This window comes from Patiria miniata, unplaced genomic scaffold (assembly GCF_015706575.1).
Source record: "Patiria miniata isolate m_02_andy unplaced genomic scaffold, ASM1570657v1 HiC_scaffold_7, whole genome shotgun sequence".
Lineage (NCBI taxonomy): Eukaryota > Metazoa > Echinodermata > Asteroidea > Valvatida > Asterinidae > Patiria > Patiria miniata.
In genome coordinates, this window is record NW_024037074.1 from 40,293,401 (window position 1) to 40,314,063 (window position 20,663).

General features: G+C 41.3%; 1 protein-coding gene across 1 annotated transcript; it reads left to right on the forward strand.

The window, feature by feature from the left end:
- The first annotated feature begins 1,093 nt into the window (after positions 1–1,093).
- Positions 1,094–19,730, forward strand: LOC119745915 (kanadaptin-like). Its single transcript, XM_038222591.1, has 13 exons — positions 1,094–1,172; positions 5,977–6,797; positions 6,905–7,076; positions 8,469–8,597; positions 9,595–9,664; positions 11,117–11,259; positions 11,990–12,150; positions 13,348–13,417; positions 14,214–14,403; positions 15,734–15,833; positions 16,547–16,762; positions 18,606–18,900; positions 19,623–19,730. Exons 1-13 carry the CDS (start codon positions 1,106–1,108, stop codon positions 19,670–19,672), a joined length of 2,484 nt encoding a protein of 827 aa, XP_038078519.1. The 5' UTR covers positions 1,094–1,105; the 3' UTR covers positions 19,673–19,730.
- Positions 19,731–20,663: the final 933 nt, after the last annotated feature.

Consider the following 20,663-nt stretch of genomic DNA (forward strand, 5'->3'; position numbering starts at 1 on the left):
GCATAATTTATAATTGAAAAAAAAATAGTTTTCCTAATTCCTAAGCGTAACGTATAAAGAAACCCCTATGCATAAATGGTACACTCCACGCATGCGTAGTATGTAGATCTCAAACAAGATGGCGGCCAATACTAAACCGAAAAACCCGTCGTAGTTTTCGCGCTGGAAAACCACTTTTTAAGTAATTTTAACTTTAATTGATATGCAGAAGACGTTTATTATTGCTTTTTCTACCATATAAAGCTGTTTTTATTGTTCAAAGGCCTATACAAAATTTGTTGACGCGCACTTAACGACTACTAAAACTTGTTGACGCTTGTTGACGCTTGTTGACGCTTGTTGACGCGCTTTAGTAGGACCCAACAATTGGAGGATTCATCAGGAATAGTCAGAATCTTTTGGTCTGGGAACCAGACTAGGTAAAACAAAAATATAAGGGCGCTATGGGTGCAGACCAGTAAATCGGTCCGAAATTGCCTGCGCCGGCCAAATCACGATTTGCATGCCCTCAAAATCTTCGGTATTTGGGCATGCTTTGGGCCATGAACTTGAGGGTTTGTAAAAAATATGGGTGGAAGCCGTGCACAGGACTGGGAGCTTGCAGTTCTGTGTAATTTTGATGTAATTTGGACCCTAAAAGCGCTCTATTTTGCAATGGAGTGTAGGCATCGTTTTTCAAAATGGCGATGGGCTTCAGGACTATTTTCAGGGGTGATCATCTTCAGATGGAAATTTCCCCTAAAAGTCATCAGTTGACCCCCCGAAATTTGAAAAGAAAATGAAAGATGATGAAATAAGCTTTAATTTGATGTGCGTCTCGAACACTTTGGAGAGTTGTGAGTATTTTTCCCGATTTTTTGAAGTGGGAGCATTTACCATTGGGGTCTATGGAAGTTTATTTACTGGTCTGCTACCCTATATTATTTTCATGGATGACAAAACAAAAATATGAGGGCGCTATATTATTTTCAAAGAGGGCAGAACAAAAATGAGGGCGCTGTATTATTTTCAAGGAGGGCAGAACAAAAATGAGGGCGCTATATTATTTCCAAGGAGGGCAAAACAAAAATATGAGGGCGCTATTATTCTTTTAGGAAAAACCAAAATGGCAGCCACCATGGAAGATACAGAAAAAATGAAAACATCTTCAGCAGACGACATCGAAAATGCAGGTAACAGTTGTGAATTGGCCATGTACTGAAAGACTTATAGTAGATGTCATTTATTTGACCACAGAATTCAGAAATGGAGAAAGAGTCAGCCGTGAAATAGGCTATGCAAAAGTTATAAAATCAAAATCAACAAAATCCCCGTCAACCCAGCCCAGGTGGACTCCCTTTCCTCCCTACGTTACGGAGGGATACCAGGGTATAAAGTGCTCAAAACCGGGCGAAAAAAATTGTTGACCAATATTTTAAATATTTTTACCTTGTTGGAGAAGCCAATTTTTACGTCGTAGTATTCTATGTGTCCTTATCTATTGAGTATTGGGCCGCTGGGTTCAGAAATTCCATATGCGATGCTGACCGAACTTAAATTTTAGGCAGTGTATATTTTGCCGGAGACGGCAAACCTTTAGTAAACGTTAGTTTGCCGGATATGCACTGAACATGCGCAGTTACTGTTTTTTTGTACTTAAAACATTTTCCGGTGACAAGTTTTAGTCTGGCTCCATGCCAAAATTATCGTTGTTACCTCGTATTCACAAGATGGGATTCAGACCATTTTATAATTTCGGACTTTATTTCCCTTTTAAAAAAATCTTCCAGAGCCTCAAATCTGAAAAAGAAAATGTAATACTCTGCAAAAAATGTTTGAGACATGTTAAAATAATAAAAGAAGAATATTCTTATTTATTTGGGGATGAGAAAAAAAACTTTAAAATGTGGTGCGGTCGGAATCGAACGCGAGTCATCCCGCTTACTAGAGCCTTTGCTTAACCATTACACCAAACGTGCTACACAACTTTTGGTGGGAATTTAATACATCTTATAATTCAGCCCTATTTTAAAGAGTACAGCGCCCTCTGTTGATATGGATTGCCGACGGCAAACCTTTAGTAATCGTTAGTTTGCCGTCATTACCTCTGGAAAAATATCCACTATCTAAATTTTAATCTGGAAAATAAACTCGAAAGCAACTTTAAACTTGTTCGTGTTTGTAGACTCTTTTCATCAGCAGAGTCTATTCTAGTATGATGTACGTCTGTGCAGCGTGTAGTCTGATTCCCTAGACCAGACAATTATTCTCGACGCTCATATCACATCTGGTCCGGGGGCCAGACTATGCAGCAAGAATATGCAGTGCGCACGCGCGATTTGCTTAGTAACCACCCTCATACGCACGCGCACTTACTTGAAGGCGTGGTCGCTAATCCAATGACCGAGCGTGTTTTCGCGCCAGTTACCAGAAACACGTTTCGGCTTTGGTCATTGGTTGAGCGTTTTCGTGACATCAGTTGGCTGGAGAGACGTCATGGTTCCAACCAAAACTAAACAAATGAGGGCGCTAGCGTGCGTGCGCGCTTTCGTACTGTAGCCAAGGGAAGAGTTATTGAATTTGATTGACAGGGAACTCCTCATGTGGCCGAAGGCTACTTATAGTTAATAAATATTGATTTGAAGTGAGTGGACACGGAGAGATGACTAGATTTGATTAATTGATGATACTTTATTCGGATGAAGATGCAAAATATACAGTTGTGGCTCTCTCGAATATATATATACAAAAAAAAACGACAGTCAAATGGGTATACAGTTGTAAGTCTGTGGAATTAAAGAAAACAAAATGGACATCTCATTAGTTTGTTATCATTTAAAAGTACATGTACATAGCAATTCAATTCAGCATTTACAGCTTAGCTCCGCAATGTAAATACGTTAAATTATATGTAACAATTGAACCATACAATCCTGAAAGAGGTTCAATATATGTTCTTATCAAAGTTCCAAGGATATGCAATAAATGCATTAATAAAATCCCAAATCCATCCATTAATAATAGGCCAGTGAATAATTATTACTGTCAGAGTCCGTGTCCTTTAAGACACACCGTAGTGTTTATGCAAAACCGTGATTTCCTCATGTCTATTTATAACACATGTGATTTGCCATCTTATAATGCGCTGTGCAAAACGGTCCTTTTCGGGTCCGCCACCAAACGTGTAGGTAGTTAGATTAAATTGTGTCCCAAACCCTAACTATTAAGGATAAATTTGCTAGATATTTTACATAATTACTATGCCATATTCTCTCATTATCATCCCTGTTTCCATTGTGCAAATCTCAAGTCCATGTGCTGAATCGAAAAAAGGTAATTTGGGATTCATTTATCGTATCAATCTGGTGAAAACGTTTGCGGGTAAAGCACACTGGTTGTACACAACGACTGTTTCATGTCGGGTATATAAAACGACTGTTGCATGTTTAATCTTAGCTTTTGCTGATAAAATTGGAAAAACTTCAACATCCAGGAATTTAATTATTTAACTGAAGCTATTTGGAATGTGTACATATATTTGTAAAACTTGCCATCGTGGAAACTGGTTGTCATCCATTTAATTTTACCTTGCTTAACAAAATCCAATCAGTTACAAAACTAATAAGATAATTCTGACATTTAAACTAATATTTGGCGGAGCCTCATGGTGCATAATACTGCCCATGGTCTCTGAAACAGTGCTTTAGTTTACTTTAGCATCAGGTAATAAGAGAAACTTGAAGAAGCACGTTCTACTTTAGTTATTGCTTTACATTTCTTGCTAATTCACCTTACAATTATTGCCAATTATGCCTAAAGCTGGTGGGAAAAGGTGATATTTTATAGCATGTATTCCCTTTAATATCGAAAACACTTCTCTTTCAAGCATAATTACAATTGAAGAGAATCAATCCCTTTGTATTATGTGAAAATCTATCCATAGTATCTTTACACAAGGCTTCTACAAAATTTACAATAAAAATTGAAAAGAAAGATATAAAAATTAGGTGTGTACTCACCGCCTAGGCTGAACAACGGTCGTGCCACCACCAAACGAAGGGGAAATTGTCCCCAACTAGATGTAGTTGAGCTATAATCAGAGCACTTCTAAATTGTAGGTGTGGTCTGATCGCAAGCAAGTGGATGAGTGTCTCTAATCTGCTTTTTACAGCTAATTACTAAGTACAAATGCAGGCAGATGCTTCCGGGCCTGCAGAAGTCAAAAATGTGACCGAAAGGTGACCTTTCTTGGTCTCCCAATATCGTCAGTATTATAGTTAAGGTGTCATAGATAAGAATTTGCAGTTTCTTTAAGGGTGTAACACCTACGGTCCAACTAATAAGACACAATTCTTACACTTTTGGGAATTTTTGTGGTCATAAGTTGTAAAATCCGACATCGAAAACAGTGTCCGTTGATTGGGATGATCAGAATAACAATATCATTGGGATCTATATTTAATAGGTCAATATGTATAAATGTATTTATAAGTAAATTTAAGCCCTTGTATAAATCTCGAAAATAGGATATTGAATATAATCTTGAAATTACGAAAAGTGTATTGGCATTGAAAAAAAGAAAGGAAAAAGAAAGAAAATTTGGTAATCCTTACTTTTAGGACACCTCTAATTTTTACGAGTTCCGTTCAAAACTGACTTTTGCAGATGACTGTCCAGTACCAAAGTGACTTTTGCAGGCTAAAGCAGTCATTTTCCTTCATATAAACTCATGTTAGTTGTAATTTTGAAAGCACTTTCAAAGAAAATGTGACTTTCCTACCTTTTTTCACAGTCAGAAGTGCATGTTGTAGTTATCACACGCGTGAAAGCCCTACATGTACATAATGAAAGCCCGATGCTGATTGGCTGCTCAAAAAATAATTAAGATGTTTATTTTTTATCAGCCAATCAGCATCGAGCTTTCATTGCATCGAGCTTTCTCGTTTGCCATCTTGGTTTTTGAGTCTGTTTTCTGGTTGTCAGCGTCGTCTTTTACCCCTCAATTTCCCTCTAAAAACAAAGCCCTGCCCTCTTTCCACAAACATAAACCTGCTGATATTCAAAAAGGTGTCATTGCCAACTGTTCAAATGTGTCAAGAAATATCAGAATGTCACTTTTGAGTGTCATTTAGTTAGCTGTTTTGGTGAGTCTTTCCCTTCCTATATAGGAACAGGGTCCTAAAAGAAAGGATTACCGAAAATTTGTTTTAAAAGCTCAGGAAATATATTTTCCTAAAGCCAACAAGTCTAAGTTATTAAAAAAAAAATTTTTATATTGAGTTACATGGCCCGGACTGCACAGATTTTTCATGAAGCGTCCCCTGCGCAGAATTCGGCAGGATTCTTTTCTACAACGCCAAAACTGCACGCTTTGGAATTCCCCGCTTGCTGCCACAAATAAAGAGATTTCGCTTTGTTAAACGGCACGGTGGATGAACGTAAGCCAACAATATAAGTTTTGTTGAGGAAAAGAGTGGTTGCTTTGCTTTTTTTAAGCTACTTGGTTGCAAAGCCTTATCTGCGCAGAAATAGGAGGATCGAGGATACAAAGTTTATGGAGATTCAAGAAAAATTTCTATAAAAAGAACTACGATAGTACATGTAGTTAGCTGGAGTTACCCAGTCCTAAATTTTATCATTGGGTTGTCATTTAGGGCTGGAGGAAGGTTTTCACTTGAACCAGGCTACCAGCAGCATTGGCAGGTCCCAACAAATTATCGAAAATGTGCAGTTTTGTCCCTGTAAGACACTAATTTCAACTGGAACTCACCCAAACCTTGCCTGGCATAACCACTACACAGGTCCTTGAAGTAAAAAACGATCCATGATGAAGATTCAGCCTACAATTGCAGTGAAAAAAAAAGGCATAACCAACAACTGTGTGGTCATGATGATGCCCGCAGTTAGATTTGTGCACAAACAAACTGCGTGTATACAATACGCGGTCAATTACCTATTAATTTTTTCAACTTATTAATTTTTTTTCTCCATGCATAGCTCCATGTGAAGCAGTGGTTCCATCACGGGTCATTTCTGATGACATGGATGAAGGCAGAGACGTCACAAAAAACACTGAAGAAACAAGTGGATCTGTTTCTTTCTCAGCAGATAAGCAAGATGCAGTAGGATTTAAACTGCCTGGACTTCCACTTCCATCCAAAACCGGTGCTCAAAAATTGCATTCATCAGCAGCTTCAAAAGCTTTGGAGCAAAGACCTAAGAATGATGAACCTCCGGATAATGCAGTTCCAACATCACAGTCTGACGAGGACCGGTTCGCATTCCCAAAGCCTCAATCAGCCACTAACTCAAAACCTAGCAAGAACCCAAACATTTCAGGACCACCCCCCAAGGAAGAACATTCAAGTCCATGTGGTGTTCAAGCACGAGCGCCAGTCACTACGGAGAAGAAAGTCCGGGAGAAGTCGCCTGCCGAAAAACTTGCAAAAGCACCGCCCTTGCCTTACAAAGAACCATCCTGGAGCGGAGTCCCACAGAAAGAGTATTTTCTTGATGTCTTGAAGGGCGGGGCCATCATTTCTAAGATACCCCTGAACGATAAAAGCTACCATGTCTTTGGGAGGTTGGAGACCTGTGATATTCCTCTTGAGCACCCTTCTCTGTCACGCTATCATCTTGTGCTGCAGTATCGACTGACGGGCGACAGTGAGCACGATCCTGGCTTCTATCTCTATGATCTCGGCAGCACGCACAGCTCCTGGTTCAACAAGCAGCAGATGGAGGGACGAGTTTTCTACAGGATCAGGGTGGGGCACATGTTCAAGTTGGGCGGGAGCTCCCGGATGTATATTCTGCAGGTAGGTTCCTGTGGTATTTATTGCATCATGAGGGACCTAGTTATTGAATATCAAAAACAAAAAGTCAAAAGAGATACAAAACTACCTTTCAACTGTTATTGTGTTAGGGACCATCGGAAGACCAGGAGGCAGAGTCGGAGCTGAGTGTAAAGGAATTGAAGGAGCTACGACAACAGCAGCTGGCTGAGCTGGAAGAACAGAAGAGCAGGAAGCAGGAAAAAGAGGAGGCAGAGATTAGACAAGAAGAAGAGAAAGATGCAGGCATCAGCTGGGGAATGGGTACGTTAAGGAAGAGGAGGCAGGGATGAGAAATGAAAAGGAGAACGATGCAGGCATGAGCTGGGGAATAGGTGGGTTTAGGAAGAGGAGGCAGGGATGAGATGGGAAGAGGAGAAAGATGCAGGCATCAGCTAGGGAATGGGTGGGTTTATGGAGAGGAGGCAGGGATGAAATGGGAAGAGGAGAAAGATACAGGCATCAGCTGGGAATGGTCGGGTTTAGGGAGAGGAGGCGGGGATGAGATGGGAAGAGGAGAAAGATACAGGCATCAGCTGGGAATGGTTGGGTTTAGGGAGAGGAGGCGGGGATGAGATGGGAAGAGGAGAAAGATACTGTACAGGCATCAGCTGGGGAATGGGTGGGTTTAGGAATAGGAGGCAGGGATTAGACAAAAAGACGAAAAAGACGCAGGCATCAGCTGGGGAATGGGTGGGGTTAGGAAGAGGAGGCAGGAATGAGATGGAAAGAAGAGAAAGACGCAGTCGTGAGCTGGGGATGGGTGGGTTTAGGATGAGGAGGCAGGGATTAGATGGGAAAAGGAGAAATTTGCAGGCATCTGCTGGGGAATAGGTGGATTTAGGAATAGGAGGCAGGGATTAGAGGGGAAGAGGAGAAAGATGCAGGAATCAGCTGGAGGATGGGTGGGTTGAGGATGAGAAGGCAGGGATGAGATGGGAAGAGGAAAAAAAGGAGCAGGCATCAGCTGGAGAATAGGTGGGTTTAGGATGAGGAAGATGCAGGCATGAGCTGGGGAATAGGTGGGTTTAGGTTGCGGAGGCAGGGATGAGATGGGAAGAGGACAAAGATGTAGGCATGAGCTGGGGAATGGGTGGGTTTAGGGAGAGGAGGCAGGGATGAGATGGGAAGAGGAGAAAGATGCAGGCATCAGCTGGGGAACAGGTGGGTTTAGGTTGCGGAGGCAGGGATGAGATGGGAAGAGGAGAAAGATGCAGGCATCAGCTGGGGAATAGGTGGGTTTAGGTTGCGGAGGCAGGGATGAGATGGGAAGAGGACAAAGATGTAGGCATGAGCTGGGGAATGGGTGGGTTTAGGGAGAGGAGGCAGGGATGAGATGGCAAAAGGAGAAAGATGCAGGCATCAGCTGGGGAATAGGTGGGTTTAGGTTGCGGAGGCAGGGATGAGATGGGAAGAGGAGAAAGATGCAGGCATCAGCTGGGGAATAGGTTGGTTTAGGAAGAGGAGGCAGGGGTGAGATGGAAAGAGGAGAAAGATGCAGGCAATAGGTGGGGAATAGGTTGGTTTATGATGAGGAGGCAGGGATGAGATTGGAAGAGGAGAAAGATGCAGCCTGTTGTTAGGCACAAGGATTTTGCATATCTCTACAAAGATTCTGTATCTGTGTAATTTCAGTCTGATCTTTGATTTCTTTAGATTATGAGGATGCAGATGATGCAGACACAGCAGGTGACAACCCATTTGCCATCATGACTCAAGATGAGAAAGAAGCCAGCTACATCAAAGACCCTAAGAAGACTCTCAGGGGTTACTTTGAGAGAGAAGGTCAGTCGGTGATATTAGAAGTCGATGAATTTTGTGACTTGAGAAGGATTCAGAGATCATGGTATGAGAATGATAATTGCATTAACAATAACCACCCCAACTCCATCAAAATCCATCTCCCCATTTTGGTGGATTTGGGGGGACTTGGTCCACAAGGCTTGGCGTGACTAAATATTGATGGAGTTTGATGAACTTGGACTTAAAGGCCCGTAACAGTGCTAGGGGTATCCGATTGATTTTGTCTAGCTTCCTGTACTGCTGTTGTGATAAAAGACATATGTAGCAAGTCCATGAATGTTGACCAGTGCATCAGTGGTAGATTCCATTATGTCGTGTACAGTTTTGTATTAGACGCACAGTGATCGATGGATTTTGATGGAATTCGTCCAGTTCCTAGTAAAAGATGCTAGGGAGTTAGGGTAATACCGCTAACAACTCAATTAGTTGAGTCACCAAACTTGTGACTCAGGTTGGACTTGAGTCAAGCCATCATTTCAGTTTATTTTTTTCATTAGTCTTGCTAACAGCCAATAAAAACAACTACAGAGCAGTGAAAGCTATTTCTGTTTTCTTACCGAGGGAACAATGAAAAAATAGCAACATTTAGCCTTGTCCATACTTGGCATGAAAGTGAATGCGAACGCAAATTGTGTAATGTCAGAACAAGTGTATGTTCTGCAAAATTTGCAAAGCCATGTAGAGCTGAACTCTGGCAAGGGTTTTCTAGGGAAAACTCATGGAATCAGGTAGGGCCTGAAAACCCAATCCACGCATTGGCCCAGGCGGGATTCGAAGGCAGCATTCGAACCCGGGTCACAGCAGTGGAAGGCCAAGAAAGAACTGCTACAATGAGTTGCGTATGACTTCTCAAGACCAAAGTGTTATATTCGAGTCCATCACAAGTCCTTTCACAAGTCCTTTCATAAAGCCAGTCACAAGCAACGGAATGAAAAATAATAAAAAAATTTAGGTCTCATTTTCTTAATTTTTTTTTTAGGATATGATCTGGAATACAATGTGGAAGAAAAGGAAAGTGGTTTCAGTAAACAGTTTGTCTGCAAAGTAGAGTAAGTAACCAAGACTACAAGGTGAGTAAAAAAAACCAAAACCCAAATGTCTAGACTATTGTTTTAGTGAAGTTCTGCATGTAGCACTTTCGAAATCTAGGATATGAAAGCCCCATTCATAAGCTTTCTTTTAGTACAAGAATCATTCCAATCACTCATGTACTTTTCAAGTTACGGAATTTTAAACACAACCACCATTTTACAGTTCTGTCCACGGATCACAAAAAAGGTGTGCGTTCTTTCAGCAAAATGAAAACAATTCACACACATCCCTTTGTGATTTGTTTTCATTTTGCTGAAAGAACACTTATCTTTTTGTGATCGGTGGACGGAACTTTAAAACGGTGCTTGTGTTTAAAATTTCGTAACTTGAAAATTACATGAGTGATTGGAATGATTCTTGTACTAAAAGAAAGCTTATGAATTTGGCTTTCATATCCTAGATTTTGAAAGTACTACATGCAGAACTTCACTAAAACAATGGTCCCGACATTTAGGTTTCGTTTTTGTTTTACTCACCCTGTACAGACGTGAGATTTTGACAGAAACGGTAACCACTCCTACAGCCATAGTCCTAGTTGATTCATCACAAGTCCTCACAAATCTATTACCAAAACTATTCAAATGTCACAAGAGAATTATGTACATGGTCCTATCGCAATTTATTTATTTATGTGAAATACAAATTAATGACTGCATTTGTAAGAAAAATATAAGATAAGTGTGACCACAGCATGTTTGCTGATTTTGATGTTAGCACATTTTTGGTAAACTTCCAAACCACAAATTAGATGAAGAAAAATTTGAAACAAACTTCACTTTGTTATTATCGTGTTTTGGATACTGTAATTTCATTGGTCTAGAATGGACATTCTGTAAAAAAAAATAACTGTTTAGTTCATATACACTACGTTGCATGTAAATTACCTATACACTGCGTTGCATATGAATCACCTCTGTGCTGTGTGCGCATGCAAGGCCAGCACCCTCAGTTTCGCCTCGGGTGCTATGCGCCCCTCAGGTGTTAAAAACGCCATAGCAGTCAACAATTTGGGCAATTCACAATGCAGTACACCACCAAGAGTTTGCCACGAAGAGTTATTTTTCCCAGCGCATTGTGGGAGATGGTCAAATTCACAGCGCGGGACATTTGAAATTGTTCGTTTTTCCAGTCAGTAGTTTCGTAAAGGAATGCTTGGAGTATCTGTTTGCCCTTATGTTTTCTTTTTATCAATGTGGTGTTTTTTGTGAGGCGGCAGAACGCTATGCCCCAATCTATAACAAATTAGCTCAAGTTGTCTACTGACACTCATTCAAATGGGCCATGTTTTGTCGACCGTAAACTAGAAAAATGGACTCTCCATTAAAAAAACTCTTGGTGGCGCTCTGCATTGTGAATTGCCTGAATTGTTAAATAACCCTCAATCCGTGCTGTATTTGTATACACATCAGGTTGCCCATAGATGATGCCAGTGGGAGGCCTATCTATGCCGAGGCAGCCGTCCAAGGCAAGAAGAAGGAAGCGGTAGTGGCCTGTGCGTTGGAAGCATGTCGGATCCTGGATGCACACGGTGTGCTACGACAAGCCACGCACGGTAAGAAGCTACCTTATTGTTCCTATTGTATCGTAACTATTAACTCTTTCTCTGTGATGATTAGTGTGTTTGTGTCAGACCTTAGCCAGGGGCCATATTAGACTGGCGCATAAGATATAGAGCCCAACTTTACTGTAGTTTTTTTTTAATTCCATCGGGAAATCTGACCAAGATGGATGTTAGTTACAAAACCCTACTCACAAAACACTCATAGTTAGTAATAATCAAGTCATCACAAGTCAATCTCAAGTCATTTGTCATTTGTGCAGTCTCAAGTTAACTGACAAATTGTTCAAATGAGCTGTGTTACTTGACCTGACTTTTGTTTTGACTTGTGCTTGACTTTACCACGGATCTGATGCCCATTTTGGGTGGCATGGGTGGCTTGTGCATAAAGCGCTCGCCTCTCACCAAGGTGACCACGGTTCGAATCCTGTCCGCGGATCGCATGTGAGTAGAGTTGTGCGTTGGTTCTCTCCTGGGCCACCGGTTTTCCTTCCTCCGGAAAAATCACACACTTTTGATCTCAGGCTGTGCTCCGTGGTCATATATGGGTCGATGTGGCCGGCAGCCATAGGCACCTTCACGTGCCAGCGGCCCGACCACGTTGTAGCCGCGTCCTTCGCAATTCAGCATACCAGCTGCGAGTAAGGATGATTAGCCTCCCAAATTATTATTATATATTTATTCCTTATTTTCTGACTGCACAAATTGATTGTTAACCTTCTAGAAAGTCATAAGAGGAAAGCTAAGAACTGGAAGGAGGATGATTACTATGACAGCGATGAGGATACCTTCCTGGATCGGACCGGGGAGATTGAGAAGAAGAGAATGATGCGGATGAAGAAAGCTTGCGTCGTCAAGGAGAAAGCGCAGACTTACGATTCACTGGTAAGAGTCATCGGTCGTCTGTGATGACGAGAATTGCTTGAGTTGGAATCAAGCCATCATAAAGTGTGTCAGAGGTCAATCACAAGTCAATCAGAAGTCCATCACAAGTACAACTCATGTCAATACAAGTCATTCAGCCTCAAGTCAAGTAATAAAACTTCTCAAATGAACTGTGAAAAAGACACTCCCACGTCATTGTTCATCCCCTGTGACTGTGACTTGACTTGTGATTAACTTGCGATTGATTAAATTGTGGTCGACTTGCCATTGAATTGTGATTGACTTAATTGGGGTTGATTTGCGATTGACTTGCGATTGACTTGCGATTGACTTGCGATTGACATGTCATAGACTTGTGACTGACTTGCGATTGACACGGGATTGGCTTGTGGTTGACTTGTGGTTGACTTGTGGTTGAGTTAAATTGTGATTTGAATTGTGATTGACTTGTGATTGACTTGGGATTGACTTGGGATTGCTTTGTGATTGGCTTGCGATTGACTTTTGATTGACTTACGATTGACTTGTGATTGACTTGCGATTGACTTGTGATTGACTTGTGGTTGACTTGTGGTTGACTTGTGATTGACTTGTGATCGGCTTGTGATTGACTTGTGATTGGCTTGTGATTGACTTGTGGTTGACTTGTGATTGACTTGTGATTGACTTGTGATTGACTTGTGATTGACTTGTGATTGACTTGTGGTTGACTTGTGGTTGACTTGTGATTGACTTGTGATTGACTTGTGATTGACTTGTGAATGACTTGTGATTGGCTTACACCTCTGAGAATTACAGCCAAGACCAATACCCAATACAGCTAGCCCATTGCAAATAAACTTGCCAGGCACTTATTCCTGATATTTGATGTTATCACTCAGTCACCTTTTCAAAGCATTGGTCTTGACATTTAGAATGAGGTCTTTCCTCTTGGAGTCATCCCATTCCCTTTTGAAAGTGTTATATGTGGGGTTTTCAGGGTTTGTGCTTGAGCATATATTTTCTGAGCTTGCTCGTGTGCCATCTGAAAGGAACCGTCACTTTCACAAAGTCAACTTGGAAAATGTAAGGAATAACTGACTCAGTGATCAGGTTTTTTTTTACTATCTGAGTAATTGCTGTGGCTTTGAACCTTGCATTTTATTTTTGTCATAACAAGTAAAAGCAAAAAGTGAGAAACAATTTATTTTTTGACAGAAATCTCAGCTTTATGAAGTGGAGACTGAAATGGAGAAGATTGAAAAGGAAATGACAGCTGTCAGTAAAAGTGAGTGGATTTTGTCATGATTTGACATGATTTGACATGATTTGACATGATTTGACATGATTTGACATGATTTGACATGATTTGACATGATTTGACATGATTTGCACTGTTCTAACTATACTCTCAACTAGCAAAACAACCTTGATCTGATTTTTAGTTAAAAACGAGTTTTGCACTAGGCACCGTAATAATAAGGGAATAAATATGTGCTTGGCCGATTTTAAACGTACTTGTATAATACCGGCCAAGTACATATTTTGTTCCCATTCCCAAAAATATGTTTTGCTCAAAAAGTCAGAACAATTCAAAAATTATAAATTTCCAACAATTTTCTTCATCAATTTTACTTCATGTTTTGTGAAACACCCCTATAGCTATGTTTATGGTATGTGTCTCGTGCCAGTAGTACTAAAAATGTCCTGGCGAACGCGTGGCGCTTACTGCTCTATACAGCACAAAACGCGGCGGTATGTAGTGTGAATTTAGGACTCTATAAAATGCGGACTCATTGATAGTATTGCGCATGCCTAAGTGAAGATTGTGAACGTTCAAGGAAATGAAAGGTTAAAAGGGACCAGATTTTATAGGAGTCCAGATTCACGTGACACTGGGGGAAAAAGTGTTTAAAAGCACGTGGTATGTTATCAACCATTTAAAACCACCCATGTGACAAGCTCTCGACCAATAGGAGTCGGTAAATTGTCCGAGGTATTTATAAATATGTACAGTATACTCACAATTATTTGAGAACTTGTGAGAAAAAGTTCACAAGCGCTACCTGTTGTTATTTTGCCAGGCAGTGCGGCCTCAGTGGTTGAAGATGATTCTCTCGACGCCTTCATGGAGAGCATCAAGAGTGGCAAGACACTGGACAAGACCTGGCGGGCTAGGCTCAAGCTGCGCCTGATCGAACTCCGGAAGGAGCAAGCTAGACTCACGCGGCTGGTGGAGATCGCCAAGCCTGCCAGCATGCCAGCACTGCAAAAGTAATCAGCATTTTCCTCTTCCAGTCCTCCCCTCTCCCCCCCCCCCCCCACCCCCACACCCCACCTGTAGTCTTTGCTCGAGTCTGGATTTAGATTAAGCCCCCCTGATGCTGCCGGCCCATGGCAAGTGTAGCCAAGTTTCCTTGGAGGTAGAGGGCGCTAGCAACAAGATGAATCCAATCCAGTCTGGAGAATTTCGGCACCCAGACCAGAGAAATTCTAGGTGGACCACAGGAATATGCCCAGGATCTCTTGGGTCCGGGTGCCGAAATTCCCAAGACTGGATTTGATATCACGTTGATTGCGCCCTCTACCACCGCGACAGCTTGGCTGCATTTTGTAAGGGAGGGACTATAGCTGCGTCAAATATGGACAGAATCTAAAATTCTGCCTTGAGACAAGACTACCTCACCCACAACAACAGAAATATCAAAACTTGCTTGTTTGACATAACAACCGGGAGGCGCCGGGAGCAATATTAATCAAGAACTGTGGTTTACCATAATTTGATCAATTCTGAGAAACACCCGATGGTTGGGACTAGATTTGAATTGACATTTTTTTTTGTAATCGGGGTAGAGTTTAACTCATGACTACGGAATAAGTTGCCATAATTTGTAATAATCAAAACTGCTTTCTTAAAGTCAAGAGTCATCACAATAGACCTATATCATGTTTCCACCATTTTAGTCATGTTCCCTGTATCCAATAACAGTACTGAATGATAATGGTTTTGTGCAACAAGGAACCAGACTATTTTTCCCTCCAGCCTTGCTTTGGTTACATTGATTTGAATGGGAAAAAAATCAAGATGGCCGCAACATGATAATTGTCTATAGCTTCTTGTCTCTAGAAGGCACCATTGCCAGTCAATTCATATTTAGGCAAAGACTTTTTGTTGAGAATTACTAATAATACCATTTATCTCCAAGCAAACTTGAATCCTCAATCCTGATTGGTCGATCCATGACAACCACAGTGTGGTATTATCCCATATACCACGGTCCATATCGCACACTGCGTATAGCGCTATTCTAAGATGCGCTCACCATTCCTGCTTGCATGCAGGTTTAAACGTTTATGTACAGCGTTCAATCTTAACTGTGCGTCAAGTTTGCTTGAAGATAAATGCGTTATCCCACACTCGCGCTCTTGGAACTCTGAAAATGAGTCTGTGTTCCATAAACCACTCGGCCTTCAGCCTCATGGCATATGGGACACAGACGCACTACATTATTCCATGTTCCACTCACGCTGGTGGGATAACTAATATCAGTTTAAATTATAAATCAGTCAGCAATTTTAAACATGTTCCTTTGATAAATGACAGGCCGTCAACGCAGACAAGTTTTGCAGCTCTGAGCAAGAAGCTACCTATGTTTGGCTCCATTAAGGGCAGAGCCTGCTTAAAGCCAAAGTTGAAACCTGTGGTAAGTTGCTTTCATTTTCATTATTTTATTGAGCTGGAAACTTGTTGGATATATTTACTAAACAGGGTGTATGAAAAAGTGATCCGAAAATAATAGGTTAATGGAGCACTGTCATGTTCGGGCAAGGACCATTAGTCGACTAGTGGTTGATTTGTGACGTAACTTATGCGTGCGCACTAACAGCAGTGTGGGAACGCCTCTAGTCAAACGATGGTCAAAATGTCGTCACGAAACTTGTTGGCCTTGGCTTCCTATTGTGCTTTGTGATGTCGGCAGCTATTGGTAACCAGCGATGGAACCCTTCCCTGTGGTTCGGTTCCAAATAGTTGACGAGATCGTCCAACTATCCTTCGTTCAAGCAAAGTTAGTCGAACTATGGTTAACCATAGCTTGTGCCTGAACTTGCTCTAAGGTATCAATAGAAATCTGATAAATTGCCCTTTCAGATGCAACGACACTGAGTGTTTAAAGTTTGTAATTTTAACAAACTGATCTATTACTTTGTGATACCTTTTTTTATACTCGCTGTATAATCATAAACTAATCTCTTGGAGCTCACAGTTCTTGTGAGCTTTATCGAGTTTTCGTAGTCACCCTGACCAAAAGTCGTGATCTAATTTGTCAAATTCAAAACTTTGGAATAATTTGGGGTGCCAAGATTCTGGAATGCCAGTCAGAAACAGATGTTACTCTGTGATGTATTTGATTGACAGGTCCCGTCTCGCATAGCCACGCCTCTGTCTTCGACCAGCCAGCGGGAAACAGATAGAGAAGTGGAGGATGAAGAAGACGAAGATGAACCTGAAGAAGTAGTCTCCCCTTCAGCCACTACCAGCTCATCAAAGCACATGGGAGTTGCATTGCCTGATAGACCCATGGCATCATCTCCTGGAACGGAGGCTACAAGTACTACTGACGCTGAACACAAGGTAGGCTATTGCTGTTAAAAGATATTTCAGTCTGTTTTTCACTTTATATCACAATCTTAATGTACTTTTTATTGTTTGAATTGGTTTTGTATCTTTCCCCTTTCGAGCCTCTTTTTCCATAAAAGCATGTTCAGTCCGTTTTGTGCCTGTTGGCCTATGTTTAGAAAAGGCTTAAAACAAGTTGAAAAGTTGTGTATGGGAAGGCAGCATTAGCTGTTTGTTTTAGTGGTGTGTATTTATGGGTAGTACGGGAACCGTGTACCCGATTGAAAAAAAACCCAAAAAACACGGGTACCCAGGCATCCGTTTAAAGGGAAAATACAACATTTGCAAACATCAAAAATTAAACTACCAAATCATTTTGAAATACCTTGCTGGACTGTTAGTGAATGACAGTGTAAAGCATCCTGTAAAATCATGGCACCTGGTATACTGTCATTTTCAAGAAAAGTGGTATTTTTGTATCAATTTCCAACGCTGATCGGCCGATCAGCGTTGGAAACAACTGGCTTTTTTCTCAAATACTGGCCCCAATTGACCATCGCACTTGTTTGCAATCGATTACAAACCTATGAACGGGTACGAGCCAGCTAGACTGGTTCCCTGACCTTACAATTCCCCAATGTATGTAAACTGCTCTGTTTCTTCTTATATGGAGTCAGGGAACCAGACTACAGGAAAACGATCGTTTTTCTTGGTTTTTATAGCATTTTCGAACCCAAAACCTCAAAAAAGTCAGTGTAACTATATTTGCTTTATATTTCCAACCCCCCAATTCCATCCATTTCTGAAAATTACAGCAAAAGCAAATAATGTATATTCCCTTTAAGAAACCCAACCCAAAATTTGAATCTCAAAAGTGGCTGTACAGATTGTTCATAAAGGTCCACACAATAATATTACTACAGCGGTGCATTAATACAGCAAGATACAAGTTTGTACATCGAGCCCAATATGTAGCTTTCGGTGTAAATTGCATTTTCGCAAACCTCAGAATCATGAATCTGTTGTGTTTTTCCGTGTAGCCAGGTTTTTATTTTGAAAATCTCCACAAATGACATTCAGAACCTTTCTTTTTAATTTTCTGCACAGTTACTCAGTAATATGTGAAGTTGTTACAGGTACCCGATTCCATAACCTGGAATCGGTTCTTGACGTCAGTGGTCGGATACTCGAGTATCCAGTTCCGATGCACAGTCCTTATTTGTTTTAACAAAGTGGTAGTCTCAAATGCACATGCATATAATTTGCTTTCGGATGATGATGCTAGTTTGACTGGAATGACATGCATGATGGAAAATGGCAAAAATGGACGTTCTCAGGTTTTTTATTTGGTTTTGCCTTTCACCAATAAAATAATCTCATGATTATAAGCACCATATACTCAGTGCTGACTCGAAGCTTGTGAGAAGCGATATCCCAGCTTGCTAAAGTAGGACTCAAATCATGACCTCTTGTTGACTAGTGCAGATGTCTTAAACCCTCAACCATCAAGCTTGCCGTGGTATGGTGGCCAGTTCAAATCTGATATAGCAGGGGATACAATCAAACAAGACAAGATGAAACGCAATATCACATATATTGAGTTTCATCCTTCACCAATGTAAGTATAGATAGGTGTTTATTGACCTTAACGATCTGTTTGTTGGAATCTGTTAGAGTGAGTACTGCACTAGTAAACTGACTATACTTTACTTGGGGTTTGGCAATCCACCGTAATCAGAGTCCAACAGTTTGAGTGTAGAGTTTACCATGGTGTTGGAATTCGCAAGAGTGAAGAAGGTTCCTAGTAAATCACTCTAGGGGATTAGGGTTAACAAATGTTTTCTTCTTGTCTTTTCAGCCAAGTTCTTCTGGGGGCAGATTGGATTTCCCGTCGCCCTCCGCCCCAAAACTTGGGCCCTCTCTCTCGACAGAGATCAGGAAACAAAACCACCAGGAAGCAAACAGTGAGGGGAAGGTGTTGACGCAAACAGCGGCACCCATGGAAACGGAATGGAGATCTCCCGATGAGAGCAAGACAGATCTTCCTGATGAGAGAGCCAAGAGGGTGAAGACGACCAAGAAAGCCCTCATGGAGAGAGAGGTGGAGGAGACTGAGGACAAGGAAGACTTTACTGACTGGACGCCTCCTGTAGGTCAGTTCTGCTGCCATACTTGGGATGAAGAAATGGATATCTTTGTCAGTGCAGCCATTTTTATAGTGATACTAAACCCAACCCAGATCCTTGGGAGAGCTGGGGGGGGGGGGGGGTTACTTGATCTGACCAATAGGGGCGCTTTTAAAATCGGACGAAACTAGGCACTACTTGTCAATAGGTGGCGCTTTCGTTATGTCATGCCATGCTGACTTTGCCAATAGGGCAATTATTTTGCCGACAATAAATTGTTGGGGGAGGACACCCCACACTCCCCCCCCCCCCCCCCCACACACACACACACACCCACTTCCAAACCTACTGTGGACATTCCTTTGTTTTCATGTACCGTAGTACCGGAGAAACTAATAACACTCTTTCAACCCAAATTTTTTATCTAAAAATTAATGTGGCCTGACGTTGCGAACTTAGCAAGTTCTTCTTCAGAGGCTAAAACAGAAATGACAGAGGTACATACATTAACATGGGGGTAACATGTTTCTTCTTTCAGCCCTGCATGTTTGTGTGCACCCCCATGTTAATGTATGTACCTCTGTCATTTCTGTTTTAGCCTCTGAAGAAGAACTTGCTAAGTTCGCAACGTCAGGCCACATTAATTTTTAGATTTATATATTTCAGGTCCACCCAGTCAGTAAGCAGTTTGCAGCAGTCTTACTTTTTTTCTTCTTTTTTTCAAATTTATTGTTTTCTTACTGCACTAGGTCAAACCGGAGATGGAAGGACACATCTGAATGCAAAGTTTGGCTACTGACGTGATGCTCTGAAAACGGTGATCATCACCAGTAGGACTGGCTTGGCAAGGGAAGCATCGAATACGAGGGTTGATTTCTTGTACAACTACTCTAAAGTACTATCAAATAGCGTTTAGGGCTGGGTTTGTACAAGTTCGACTGGCTCTTCAACAAATTCATGTTCAACATGCCGTATGTTTTCTTCCAACCCAAAAACTCCTTTTTTGGACATCTGAAAACCTCTGGAAAAAAAAAATTTTGTTTTGGGCACAACATCAGATCCGCTTTGCGAGCAGACTGGCTCCCGGTCCATACATTTTTGATACTGATTGTAGGGCGGGAACCAGCCAACCTCGCGAGAACGGGTATAATTGTCTGGCAGCCGATAATTCGAAAGCGTAAAGTAATAATTCCGTAACTAAACATGGGCTGATATTTTTGGTTGATGTCTCATTCAAAATTGAAAAACTTTTGTATTATTAGAAAAATAGCAATTTAACCCTAACCACCCTGAATGCATCAAAATACATACCCCTGTTCTAGAGTACTTCAGTGGATTCAGGATACCTCCATATTGAAAACGAGGGAATTTTGATGGATTGAGGATTGTGAGCCTAGCGGTACTGTAGGATTTTGATGGATTCAGGATACCTCCATACTGAGCAGTCACCAACACTAAAAGTTTTGTGCATAACACAATAGGTGGATTTTGGCAGATGCAGGATACTTTCTAGTAAAGATACCCAAGGGGTTAGGGTTAAAAAAATATTTTTAGGTGAAACCATAGAGCTATATTACATTACTAGAGTGCTGACTCATGTACAAAGTGATGCCTGCTGGGCTTTAGTACGGCTATTTGCATATCTGCATTTGTATTCTATACAGGTGTGTTATCGAAGCCAATACACCCAAACCGAAATGCATGATCAGCAAATGAGCATGTCATTTTGCTCTACGCTAACAGCGCAATGCGTGTGCGCATATCCGCTGCAGATGATTAACCGTTACGTT